General features: G+C 37.4%; 1 protein-coding gene and 1 non-coding gene across 3 annotated transcripts in view; one reads left to right on the top strand and one right to left on the bottom strand.

Annotated features, from left to right (window-relative positions):
- LOC138709323 (uncharacterized) overlaps positions 1-13799 on the bottom strand; it is a 90882-nt gene that overhangs the window by 6291 nt on the left and 70792 nt on the right. The window contains exons 4-6 of one of the 2 annotated variants that reach the window (XM_069840012.1): positions 6243-6484; positions 3668-4012; positions 1866-2056 (exon numbers count right to left, since the gene is read on the bottom strand). In XM_069840012.1, the coding sequence (XP_069696113.1) occupies positions 1866-2056; positions 3668-4012; positions 6243-6484 (778 nt within the window). Of the gene's footprint in view, positions 1-1865; positions 2057-3667; positions 4013-6242; positions 6503-13799 lie in introns of both variants that reach the window. The other variant, XM_069840011.1, reaches the window with a different exon arrangement.
- TRNAC-ACA (transfer RNA cysteine (anticodon ACA)) lies at positions 1256-1332 on the top strand. Its single transcript has one exon. It is a non-coding gene; the product is annotated as a tRNA-Cys (tRNA).

Raw genomic sequence — 13799 nt, forward strand, 5'->3', positions numbered from 1 at the left:
CGTTCATTCCGTTGCATCCCGGCCACTTATTCACTCGTAATGAGTGCACCTTTGCACATAGTGTGTTGGACATTGTGCAACTGTCACACATCTGTGACACAGTGCATGAGGGTTGGCCACTAAAGGGAAACTAAGAGGTGGAACTTAAACTGAGAGGATTCAATCCGGCATCGGAACTGGAATCTGGTGTGGCTTAGTGGATAAAGGATCAGCACGTAGAGCTGAAAACTCGAGTTCGAGTCCCAGTGCTGGAGAGAATTTTTTTCAACTCATACGAAATATTTGTTTCAGTCTTCTGATTACTGTAAGGAAAGTGTGAATCGATTCTTCCTAACAGTAATTCAACCTAGTAAATTTTACTTGAAAAGTTTATTAAAAATGGAAACAATTGCAATCCTATTCCAAATATTCTGTACTGCCCTTTCCTTTGTTGTTTAAATTTAAATTTAAATTATGGTTTATTTAACGACGCTTGCAACTGCCGAGGTTATATCAGCGTCGCTGATGTGCCGGAATTTTGTCCCACAGGAGTTCTTTTACACGTCAGTAAATCTACTGACATGAGCCAGTCGCATTTAAGCACACTCAAATGCCATCGACCTGAGCTAGGGTCGAACCGCAACCTCGAGTACAGAAGGTCAGCACTATACCAACTGCGCTACCCAGGCCGATTCCTTTTTTGTACAGTACTGTAGTGTCTGTATGGTACTGTACTACACTGCCTTCTAGCACTCAAACAAAAGAGCTGATTTGCAGCAAAATTGGCTCAGTGATTCTTCCCTCGTATGTGTTTATGTGCGTGATTGCGTGTGTGTAATTACTGGCATTGGATCTCAGACTAATTTCGTCATAAATTATTCACATATTATCACCATTATCATAATCTGAATTAAGTTCATAGTGCAGCGTGCTGTATTTGTACAACAGTACAACCATTCAGTGACAAATATCATTCACAGAACAGGAAGAAAGCTGTTGCTACAGTGGACTGTAGAAGAAGGTTTGAGGAAGCGCGAAATTAAAATGTTTCACATTTACATGTTGACTACTAACATAAAATAGTAGTCTTGATTATTCAGTGAGGATGGCGAAACCTCATATATGAATATATGTGTATATCAATGTTAACAGTATTTATTAACTGTTGTTAAATATGGCCATAAAGTCATTTAAATATGCGCTCCTGCATATAATTATACAGTATGTCTAAAATGCAGATAGTAGGTCATTGACGATACAATGAGGAGAGATCGTGTCCCGGCATAGCTCAGTTGGAAAGAGCGCTCAGCGCACAGAGCTGAGAGGTCCCGGGTTCAATTCCCGGTGCCGGAACGAATTTTTCTCAAATTAATAGATTTTCACATTACCAACTTATTCAAGGGGGAAAAATAGGAAGCATTACTTTCTGACCAAACTTCGTAAAAGGCTACATGACCAAGAAATGATGATGATGAGGATGATGATGATGATGATGATGATGATGATGATGATGATGATGATGATGATGATGATGATAGGATCTTTTTTGATAAACTCAAAGGTTGCAGTCGTGGTGAAATTAAATTTTAGATAATGACTTCCTTGCAAGGCTGTAAAGAAGTGGCTCAAAAGCACAGTTTTTACAAAGACAAATATATAGAAAATTTACATTTTGTTTCTGATGGGATGTGCTTAGTACAGGTATGAATAGGAAAAGTCTTACAATATATAGTGGCTTAAAACGTGATGCTTTACTCGTAAATTTTCGAATTCCTACATTCACGCTTAAATGTATAGATGTATGAACACATCTGCTTACAGTATCATATTGTTAACACATCTAAGTATCATATTTTCGTAGGAACACAAATAGCTAAGTTCGTTACCGTGGGAATGCTTTTATCGAAGGCATTGAAAGGAAAGAGTTTGGACTGATGGTTGCGCCAACTCTGCGTCTCGCAGGTGGTGAGTCGCAGACGGGCAGCTCATCATTGCTGTCTGCCTCTTCTGCCTCTTGTGCCTTCCTCCTGCCATTCTCTGAACTCAGCACGGCAGTCTGTGTTCCGTGTGATGAGTGCTGCAAAGCATAATATGTATAAATTTTAATAAAGCAACTGCAGGAAGCAAGTCAAATGCTCTCAATTAGAATTCAGACACTACTGTAATTTCCCCAAAATTGTTTGCTAAAATATGCACGCTGTTGCATTGTAGGCTAAATCTGGGCAGCATGCAATCTGTGGCATTTTAGGCTAATATTTACAGCTTTAGAATGATGTATTAGAAGCAAAGTGTCTTCACTCAATAAATTAATTAAAATTAGAATTTTCAGTTTAAACTTCCTAACCTAAAAACGAAATAATCATCCTCATCCAATAAATAAACTTACAATAAACTATGTCAAGCTAAGCCTTGTTGTCCACATCTGTGGAGTAACGGTTAGCGCATCTGGCCGCGAAACCAGGTGGCCCGGATTCGATTTCCAGTTGGGATAAGTTACCTGGTTAAGGTTTTTCCGAGGTTTTCTCTCAACCCAATATGAGCAAAAGCTGGGTAACTATCAGTGCTGGACCTCGGATTCATTTCACCGACATTATCACCATCTCATTCAGATGCTAAATAACCTAAGATGTTGAGAAAGCGTCGTAAAATAACCTACTAAACAAATTAATAAACCTTGTTGTTCCAGAATAAATTTTTACAGGTGAAGATTTCGATAAATTAACCTTAAAATGAGGCCTTTGAACCTAGAGTTCTACAGCTACATTTACAGCTGAAGTGAAGCAGATACTTAGTTGACTAAACAGCCGGATGTGGCATCAGAAATCATGATCCAAAGCTACATAGTGCATAGCAATCAAGTCTGTAGTAGCTAGTAAACGAAAATGCTTACTTGATTGATGACTTGTACACTAAACAAACATGGATGCCTCATCAGCAATTGGAGTTATGAAATCTGAAGATGCTTTGCAAGTAAAATATAGAACAATATGTTAACCTTCAGCATTGACATTGGTACTCCAGTACCTTCTTCATATTTTTTTAACTATTATAATATTTTAAGCCCTTATCTTTTCCACATAACTCGTAATGAAACTGCATTAGGAGTATTAGGACACTGCTTTCTTACTTCAGTGCTGCACCGTGATGTCATAGTTTTAAGAAAAATAGTCTATAAAGTCTACATGTACAAAGCTTCTAGTGTGTAGTTTACTAGTCATCTACGTAGTTGCTGGTCTCTAGTGTGTAGTAGGCCCATAGATTTGAACTCTGAGATACGTCCTAAGCTTTCCACTTGAGAAATAAACTTAAAATAAATCTTTTGAGACTACCAAGTTCTTTTATAATATAAACTTAAAATGAAGCTATATCAAAGCAATAAAATTAAAATCGCTGTATAATCAAGAAAATTTTTATCTTCTGTATTGTGCTTTGTCTAGGGATGACGTCAACAGGGGTATTTCGGTACAAGTACGCGTACAAAGTTAACTCATATCCTCCTCCCTTCACACTTATTAAAACAGACCTTCGATCATTGTCTCCAGTTAGAATAACAGAAACACACTTTTGTTTTGCAAAACAAAAGACAATACAACTTTGTGTTTCAGAAATTTAATGCAGTTGCCCTGCTTTCAAATACAATTTAATAAAAAACAGTGAAGACTAAGAAAGCAGCTGCATGCAACCTTACCATGACTTTTAGTGGTCTGGTAGAGATGTGCTGTCTCTTGCGTGGCTGGGGTTTAGGATAATCCTGGACAATGCTCACTTCCTCGTCCCTGTCACTTTCTCGCTGCCGACTGTCGATCTGTCGGATCTTAGTCTTGGCACCTTTCCTTCCATTGGCTGCTCTTCGCCGGACCAAAGATGTCCCTGATGACTCACCACTGCTGAGGCTCGTGCTCGACCCCTTGCGTTTCTGACTCTCTTCAATGTCGTCCTTGAATGTGACTGTGGTTGCGGGACCTACAGGCAAGAAGCTGGGAGAAGTCTTGGAGCCACCCACCCAGACTGTTGATCCAGACTTACTCTGGCCCTGAGGAAACAAAGGTACAAATGAAATCTGTAGTGGGATTGAGTTGATTGGGATAATTAATTAAAAATACAAACTAAGTTAAATTACTGGATTTGAAGTACCAGTAGAGAAGGAAGTTTTCTAATTTCCCCAACATAAACATAATCAAGATCTAGTCAAACGACTCAGATAATATCACCAACATAAACGTAACATTAACTGGAAATTATAAAGTAATTTCTAACAATCAATTGCTATAGCTCGTAATAGAAGATAATGACATAACATAGAAGAGGAAAAGGCCTACACAAAAGAGAAAGAAGAAATGCAAATGAACTAGAAGTAAGGAAAAGAAAAACAAATGGAGAAAAGAGGAAGAAGATAAAAAAGAGGGGAATAGAAAGAAGAGAAGAGGAGAACAAAACATAAGAAAAAATTAAAATGAAGAGAAGAAAAGGGATAGAGAAAAGGAGAGAAATAGGATGTAAAAGGGGAAAAAAGAGGATGATGACTAGATGAAAGAATAAACAGAGCAAGAAGAGAAGAAAGGGAAAGAAAAAAAGAAGAAAATAGGAGAAAGAAGAAATACTAAAACAAAAAAAATAAGAAGTAGGAGGAAAAGAAGAAAAGGGAAAAGAAGATAGAAAGAGGAAAAAAGGAATAAGACAAAAAGAGTAGGAAGATGAAGAGAACAACTCAAAAGGGATCTGCATTAAAAGTAGGAGAATGGTCAAGATTGGATATTAAAATACACTGTAGGCTAAGACTAAATAATATGCCGTCAGTTCAAATAACAGAGAACTATCAGCATATTCAACAAAGCAGCTGTGGAACAGGTTTTTTCCGACTGCTTATATGCCCTGCCATCTCCTATTCGCCAGTCTTTCTGCCCCTTGTTTCCGAATAGCCTCTGTAGTTTAAAAGCGACATTAAGAGCTATCTTACCTGCCTATTGTTACTATTTTGAGTTGGTTGAAAATACTTGAAATAGCGAAGGATAATGCGACCGATATAAGATTAATGGGTTAGAACAACTCGACCAACTCTCGCGTATTTTCTGAGAACTTTCGTATTTAAGCTATTTTTTGGTATAACCTAATAATAATAATAATAATAATAATAATAATAATAATAATAATAATAATAGCCGCTAAATATATTTATATATAATAAACTGACAATAATATCGATAGTTTAGCAAGTACTACCAATCAATACAATAATTCTGTCCCAGTGATCCTATAAACTTTGGTGTAACTGAGTACATGTTTTAGCTTGCATAGGAAGATAAAGAAATTAAATCTTCTTCTGTTGGCAAATATAAATAAGTTAAAACTAAGAAACATACATATTTTTTATATTGTACTCAATATTGTTATCTAACTCATATTTGTATTCTAATTAAATACGGTATATAATTTTATATCATTTAACATAAACTATTTTCACCAATGAATCCTGGTTTCACACCTCAAAAAAATTCGCTAAAATTTGTCTTAACCAAGTCTTCCGTATTTTTGTGACCAGAGGTTGGTCATCCTAAATACCGTAAATCAATTTCGTAATTTTTCCGTCAGTTCTAGCCATATTGTAGAGGCCTTTAGAACATTGGAAATAATGATAGGAATCGGTTTTGTAATTCCCTGATTTGATAATCAGCCTGCAGAGACATCTACATATGAATTAAGAAACATGGGCAAGGGAGTATTAGGTAAAGGTTTAAGCTTTCTGGTTTAGAAATAAGATTGATTTACATGCTGTGAATCTAGGGCAGATCATCGGTCTGATCGGTCTTATTTCTCTTCTAGGAGAAACTATTGCAATAATATGAGTTTTTAGGCAATAATGTTACTACTTTTTTTCATTTTGAAGGACCATCCACTATATATGAATGCATCACAGATTGTAAGCTTATTGTGCCCATCATAATTATTTTGTACTTTATTTCCTACTAAGTCTGTCAGCGGCCTCGGTGGCCTTATAAGACGCTGTTCTACAAAGACATATTTAATGGCAAAGCAGGGAGGTGAGAACAGCCAGCCGGTAAATTTTTCATGAACCCTTCTTAGTTAGGAACGGTACATACAAAAAGATAGGCCCCTCGGCCTTACTTCCCTTCATATTATGGAAGTTAATGTAAGAATTTCTATCTTTCATTAAAAATTCGTCACCTTCCGTCAGGTTCGGATCCAGTAGCAAGATGATGTATTGTTTGATAGACAGTTAGGCCTAACATTAATAATTGACATACCTTAGCATCGACGTCATCCTGATAGGCGAGATTGGCAGTGCCTCCTCCTTCCTCGAACTGCTGCTGGCCGTTGGGCTGACGTCCTCCAGCCAGAACTCGCCTCTTGCTGCGCTTCCTCTTGCTGAGGCCAAGAGCGATGAGGACAATGAGGAGCAGCAACAAGGACACGGCAGCGATGGCAGCCCCTACCAGCAGCCACGTGTCTCGCGCGCGGCCCCGTCTCCACTCCCTGTCCAGCGGCACTGCACCTTTCAAGTAGGCTGCATGTAAATAAAGTGTTACTTCATCCAGGTGACAGAAGTAAGTCACTCCATCTACAGTTACATAGTTTCCAATTATTCCCATTTCCGTTATCGTTCTCTTCATCATCATAATCATCATCTTTGCTATCGTCACCGTCATCATTGCTTTCGTATTCATTAATTACGTCATTTTTATTGTCATCATCACCATCGTCATGAACATCGTCTTCGTGATCACTGTCTTCGTCTTCACCAAAGACATCATCATCGTGAACGTCACTGTGATCATTGTCTTCGTCTTCATTAATGATATCGTCATCACAGCCATTATATCGTCATCGTCATCATCATGATTAGAGCCCAGGTGTTTAGGCATTTATAACAGTTAAAATAGGCAGAGAATAAAGGCAATAAAATCGTAAAAAAAGGCACAACAATCTTTGAAGAAGGCATTATAAATTTTAAAAAGGGATAATATATTGTAACTTTTGTTTTCAACAATAATATGGTTTTTATTTCAACAACAACCACACACCCGTCAACAACAGGTATTCCACTCAACACAGCAACACGGTAGTCGTTATTGCACTCCACAGAACAATGACAATTCATGTGAATTATTGAGAAGAACAATAATGTACCCCTAATCTCAACTAATGTTCACAAAGCACTATTTACAAAGCAAAACTGTCAGTTCTCAGTTCACAGTTCGTTCGCCTTGGCTAGTTCTTCTAGCTCACTCACTCAAGTTTACGGTACGTCGAAACCAAGACTTCCAGAGACAGTTTACTGCACTTCGACCGTGATCATTGTCTTTGTATTCCCCAATGATTTGTCATCATCGTTATTGACATTATCATGATCGTCATCGTGATCACTGTCTTCGTCTTCACAATGACTTCGTCGTCATCATATCTTCATTATCGTCGCTGTCGTCATATCTACTGTCATTGCCATGATCATTATGGTAATCGTAACTGTTGTCATTGTCTTCGTCTTCATCAATGACATCTCGTCTTCATTGACGTCGTCGCAACCATAATCATCATTCTAGTGATCGTCAACAATGACATCATCATTATCGTCATCTCGATTGTCGTCGCTAACAGCAAGATCACTTTATCGTGATCATTGTCTTCGTTTCCACCAATGACATCATCGCCGTTGTCGCTACATTCGTCATCATTATCGGTACTTTAACCATTGTCTTCGTCTTCATCAATGACATCATCACCGTTATTATCATTATCATGATTATTAACGTTGTCATCACCATCATCGTTATTACCAGGGTTAGGATTTTTAGGTGCGCACCTTTTCTAAGAAACCAATGTGTTAGACGTTTCCTTGAAGGTAATTTTACAGCACCTTTTTTTTCCCCTTTTTGTGACCTTCATCTTTCATAGCCCCACTCTTCCCCTAATTCCTTTTTCTGACCTTTTTATGCTACTTTTTTATTTTTCCACAGCGCATTTTATCATTTTATTTACTTTTCAATGCCCAAGAAACATTTTTTTAAATTTATTATTTATAAACATTAAAACATTTAATCAACTTCTCGCAGTGAACCCGTCAGCTTTCAGTGAACGCGGGACTGAAAGAAAAACAGCACACCTGCAACAATGGGAAATATGAGTGCATTCGTTTTCTCTTAATTTTATCTGGAATCAGTAACTGTGTATTTATACATTCCAAACTGTTGACAACAGTCAATTTTAGCTTGAAAGAGCACTTTTTCGTCCCTTTTTTTTGGCTTATTTTAGCACCTTTTCACTCCTCTTTTCATCATGAAAATTGCCCCTAAAAATCCTAACCCTGGTTATTATCATTATAATATATTCTTGAGCACAGAGGCATGACATTCAAGTAAGGAAAAGTGTCTAATGTGTAGAAACAACTTTTAAATTCAACTTTATTTTGGTGATACATTAGGTAACAGATACCTTGGTAACAGAGTAAGTTGGTCATCACCACCTTCTTCTGCCTCTTCTTCTTCTTCTTCTTCTTCTTCTTCTTCTTCATCATGAATTGAACCCTCTGGTCCACCCTGCTCACAAGCATCAAAATTCTCTCTCCATCATCATCTTGGTCGGCCCACTTCTTTCTTGCTATTTGCTTTGTAGGTTTATGGCTTGTTGAACTATTTTTGTTTTGTCTATTCTTGGCTTGGCCGATGATTGCTCTAGTAGCCTGAATGATATTCGTGAACCCGATGCTGACAGGTAGGCCATCCTGCCTCAGCCTGTCAGAGTCAAGTCCTGTCCTCAGACGAGTGCCTGGCAAGCCCCAAGGTCCGGTGCCCGAAGCCTTTCCTGTATCAGAATCCGAAACCTGTACTATCACCAATATTTTACCCAAGTCTATTTTTAATCGTTGCAGATGTAAATAAAATAAGATGGTGTGTGTTGGTAGAATGACAGAGGGAAACGGGAGTACGGCGAGAAAAATCCTCTGCTACGTCTCCTTTGCCCATCATAAATTCCATCTCGACCTAACCGGGGATCGAATCCGGACCGCTTGGATGGAAGACCAGCGCTCTCGCGCTTTGTTCATTTTTAATAATCTATGTTCTTTCCAGTTAGTTTCCTTCCGCAGTACTTGGGTAATTTAATTTTAAAATGTTTAGTTCCTTTCGTTTTGTGATGTTATTTATTTCGTCCAATCTGTTTCTCTTTTACTTTTTCTATCTTGTGCTCTACAGTGGCCAAGTTTCACATTCATAAGTCAACACTGGTATGGCCGTTGTTTTTTTTTATTTTAATTTTCGTACCTTGTTTTTTTATATTTTCGGATTCTTAATAAGAAACGGCTTCTCAATCAGATCATAAAAGCAGGTAGTCCAACTCCCAGTGGTTTACGAGGATCTATTTGTACAAGGTCGAAAGTCAATGTCATTGTTGGAGCATTAAGAGCGAATATGAACTTCCAAGTTCAGAATTCACAATAATGTTATTTTCATGGACAGCCGCCTAGATAACATGACAACCGCCTTTATGGTTAAATTTTCTGCACGTCTGCAATCAATTTCACTTCGTTTTTTGCCTTTCCTGAAAACCGCATAATTGTAACAACCGCCCTTAATTAAATAAGGTACGGATAGTATATTATATTTTCTAGATTTGTTTTTAAGGTTATGGTTAATAGTTTCACACATGTACTGGAATATGTGTGCAGCTTATTTTGAAGATAATCATCATGATTGGATGAGATACCACACTCCAAATATTTAAAATGACTAACTTGCTATAAGTAGGCCTACTACGTTTTCCTATTTATTACTATTTTAAATTTTATTGCGATTTTTCCGATAAAGGCCATCGCTTTGAAATTTTCACTAGATGTTTCTCAATTACACACGATGATTCAAAAAGGATGGTGCAAAAGTAAAGACCTCTAGTGAGAGTGACAACAATGGTAAAAAATAAATTATTCAAATTAGTGAAAGGGACAGGTCTCAAGTTATTGTATGCAGTACACCGAAACTTTAGAATTGAATTTGATAAGAATACACCACATAGAAACTGCATTGCGCGCTGGGTGACGTAATTCGAAACTAATGGCTGTTTATGCCCTAGGAAATGTCCGGTCCGTCCATAGACTTCGGAAGGTACAGTAAACAACATACGAGTCTTGTACGAACGTAGTTCTAGCAAGTCAACAAGGCGAGCTAGTAGAGAACTACAATTGCCATAATCCATAGTAGGCGTATCTTATGGAAACGTAATAATAATACTCTCCCAGAACGTTGGATGGCCATGCAGGATACGACTCACCAATGCCACTCTGGCCTCCATGATCGCCAGACTTAATCCGCGAACTTCTTTTTACTGGGGTATTCCAATGACTTCGGGTCTGTCACCCCATGCCACACAAACTAACATGGCGCATCACAAAAGCAGTGGAGTCAATATTCGAGGTCATGGTGGCATGAGCCTGGAAAGAACTGGTGTACAGTTTCGATATCATCTATTGTGTCACAAACGCGGCTCAAGTCGAGAATGTGTAATGGACAGGTAAAACTTGGCAGTTAATGCTTCTTTTCATGATAATACAGTTGTATTAAGTTTGCTCAGTTATGAATAAATCAGTTTTATTTTCGCACCATCCTTTTTGAATCACCTTACATCTCTGCTATATAACAACTGTGAAGCTATTTTTTTTTCTGAAATATCGGTAGGAATTATAAATAGAGGCCTACAGTTAGCAAAACGTAAAGTGATCTAGAACTCTACAGGTTAATAGGTAGGACAATAGCAACAAATTTGAAACTTTCTTTTAAGAGATAGGGTAAAGGTTGGTAAATTGTGATACTAATAATACGTTATTATGATAGTTCTTTTGAGATTTTTTTATAATTTTACTGAGCGAGAGGAAGGTCGGTTTTTTGCGTCAACGTATTAAGAGAATGTTCGTGGACAAGTTTCTACACAAAACCGGTTCTTCTCTCGCTTAGTAAAATTGTAAAAAATTCTCAAAAAGTACTATCATAATATTATTAGTATCACAATATTACCAACCTTTACCCTATATCAAGATAAATCAGGTTACATGTTACAATAAATCCAATATTACTTACGTGTAAGTTGAGGTCAAACAAATCTGTGCATCCAGTTCAGTTGATTTTTCACTCTCCCGAATGTAATTCAGCATTCAGTTCGCTTGAATAACTGTAACTTCAGAGGACCTCACAATTACTGATAGCCATGGTTCCTTTCTGTGTATACCGACACAACTCGGCCTATGGCCAATCATTTAGGGTAGAGAAAAAAAAGTCACGCCCTTGTATTGTCATTGGAGGTTTCAAATCATATCAACAAGGTGCATTCTCCTGTATCCTGTGTTCCTTAATTGAACCACAAATTCAAATTAAGAGGGGGGGAGATTACATTGACAATAATCGAAACTAGCGTCCCTCCCACTAAAACAATGATTTGTATCACAGAACTTCATTCTATTCAAGTACAACTTGGACAAAAGTTTTAATGACTATGGGCTGAATTGACAGCTTTGTGAATAAGGCATCATTCACACACTATGATGACGACGATGATGATGATGATGATGATTATGATGCATCGTCTTTGTGGTCTAGTGGTCGTCACATTTCTATTGGATACGAAGTTGACTGGTTCAAGAGACTAAGAACGAATTTTTAAGCGTGCTAAAAGCATTAGTATGACATTCTACGGCATGGATTTAAGGCTGCGAGCCTTGTGTTGTAGATTTATGACTAGAGCCCTGCGTTTGGTGAATATGAGTATAAGTAAATGTACATGGATCATAGGCTTAATAGCTTCGCTTGGAACGGAGAGCTCTCACTCAACCCACAAGAATCAAGAAAACTCTTCGACAGGACATTCTACTAGACTAGGCATGTTCAGAACTTACACCACGGGGCATGCTAAGTGTGCTCCGGACCCCGGATGTGGGGTAGGCGTACCAGCTGGAAGGAGAATAAAGCCAGTCCCGCAAAGGTTATGATTTCTTATAACTTACAAGAAGAGTAATAACCATGAAGCATCGATTATAACAGTGAACTGAATAAATTAGAATGTGGAGAAACAGGACTTTTATTAACACAATAAGTTTTAAATTACATCGTTTATACCACTTAATTACCAATTATTCATTTCCTACCTACAGTATCTACAGTAGGGCCTATATGGATATCAAGATACCACAAACTTCGGCCTAGTCCATAGACATCCCAACAGTACGTGGAAGTGAAGATGTAAACTAAAATAACCGAGTCCATTGAAAACCGGTAAAAGGCATTATGTTCGGTTCATGTTTGCCGAGTCTCTGCAGAACTGAAGCTACCTTTACGTTTGTTCAATATTTCCCTTTCCTTACATATGTTCGGTGCCATTCTCTTTAGTTCCTACTCTCCCTGCACCTTTATGTTTTACCTGCGTAAGGATATCAGGCACATATCTTGCGAAGTTGCGCACAGTAATAAGTATAGGTAATTTTTCTTGTTATTAATACGACTAAACATTCACACAAATATACGTATAAAGAAATCAAACAAAATATATTTTAAAAAGTATATGTTGAAAGTGCCAAATAGTACGTGCAATGTTCAAATATGGGAGAAGAAACCCAGACATTGTAAACTTCGTCTTATTCCATAGGAAAAAAAAAACTAATGGCAAGATATGTGCTCAAACCCTTAAGCGGTTTAAAATATCGTCCTGCAATGTTCAAACATGAGAGAGGCAACCAAGACATTATAAACTTCGTCTTATTTTATATGAAAAACTAATCGCAAGATGTATGCTAAAACATGAAGGGGTGGGAGTGGAGGACAACCAATACTTTTTATAACAAAATGCAAAATGGAACAGACACGACAGGCCTCCTTCTGCAGAACGAACATCGACGAATATCGAACTTCATCAAACTCTATAACTTGAATCGAACATTGTGCCTGTAATACTTTCATCATCCGTATAGTCACATATATATTGTTACCGAGAAACTGTGATTTGTTTAATATTATGTTAAGAATTTAATTATAGCAATTTTTTTCGGTAACTGGAATAGTAACAAATGTCATGTATTTTAAAAACAAAATGTGATGTACCGATATGTACGAATATTTCTGTCGAAATTTAATCATATTTTTGTAATAAAAATTACCTCTCCTTACAACTAAATGAAACTTCACAAGATTTGTTCTAAAATCCTTACTCAGCTATAAGCATAAAGTGTTGGGAGAGGAGTGTAGGAGAGGCCAGCGAACTTCAAGGGCACAGATCCAGATAATACAAGGCGCAAGACCGAGCGAGCGAGACAGATCCGCTTCTTCAAAGCAGACTTCGGTTCTTGTCACGCTCGACAAACTTGAACCGAACATACAGCATGAAATGCACGACACTAATACATACGGCCAGAATATATTGTAATAATTATAATAATTTTCCATATTAAGTTTAAACATTGTTTATATATATTTTGCTCACATATTAAAAGATTCACATTTTACCATATTATTAACAGACTATTAATATTATTAACAACTCTATTCAAGACAATAATATTAAGCCAATTACGAAGATTAGCCCATACATAAGAAAACGTCCTTTATGACACTCCGGAGAAGTGTCGATCATCGCACTACTCGAAGTCCTGCTCACGACTACATGAATGTGATTCATTAAGCGCCGCGAAGTATGAAGTTAGGAAGTATAAAAAATGTAACTGCATGAGACGATATTTAGGATTATTGCTTTCTTCGGAAGTGAAGAAAGACAAGGGGCCCAAGGTGTATTTATTCATTTATTTATTTATTTATTTTAGTAGGTTATTTTAC

Source organism: Periplaneta americana, chromosome 11, assembly GCF_040183065.1.
Source record: "Periplaneta americana isolate PAMFEO1 chromosome 11, P.americana_PAMFEO1_priV1, whole genome shotgun sequence".
Lineage (NCBI taxonomy): Eukaryota > Metazoa > Arthropoda > Insecta > Blattodea > Blattidae > Periplaneta > Periplaneta americana.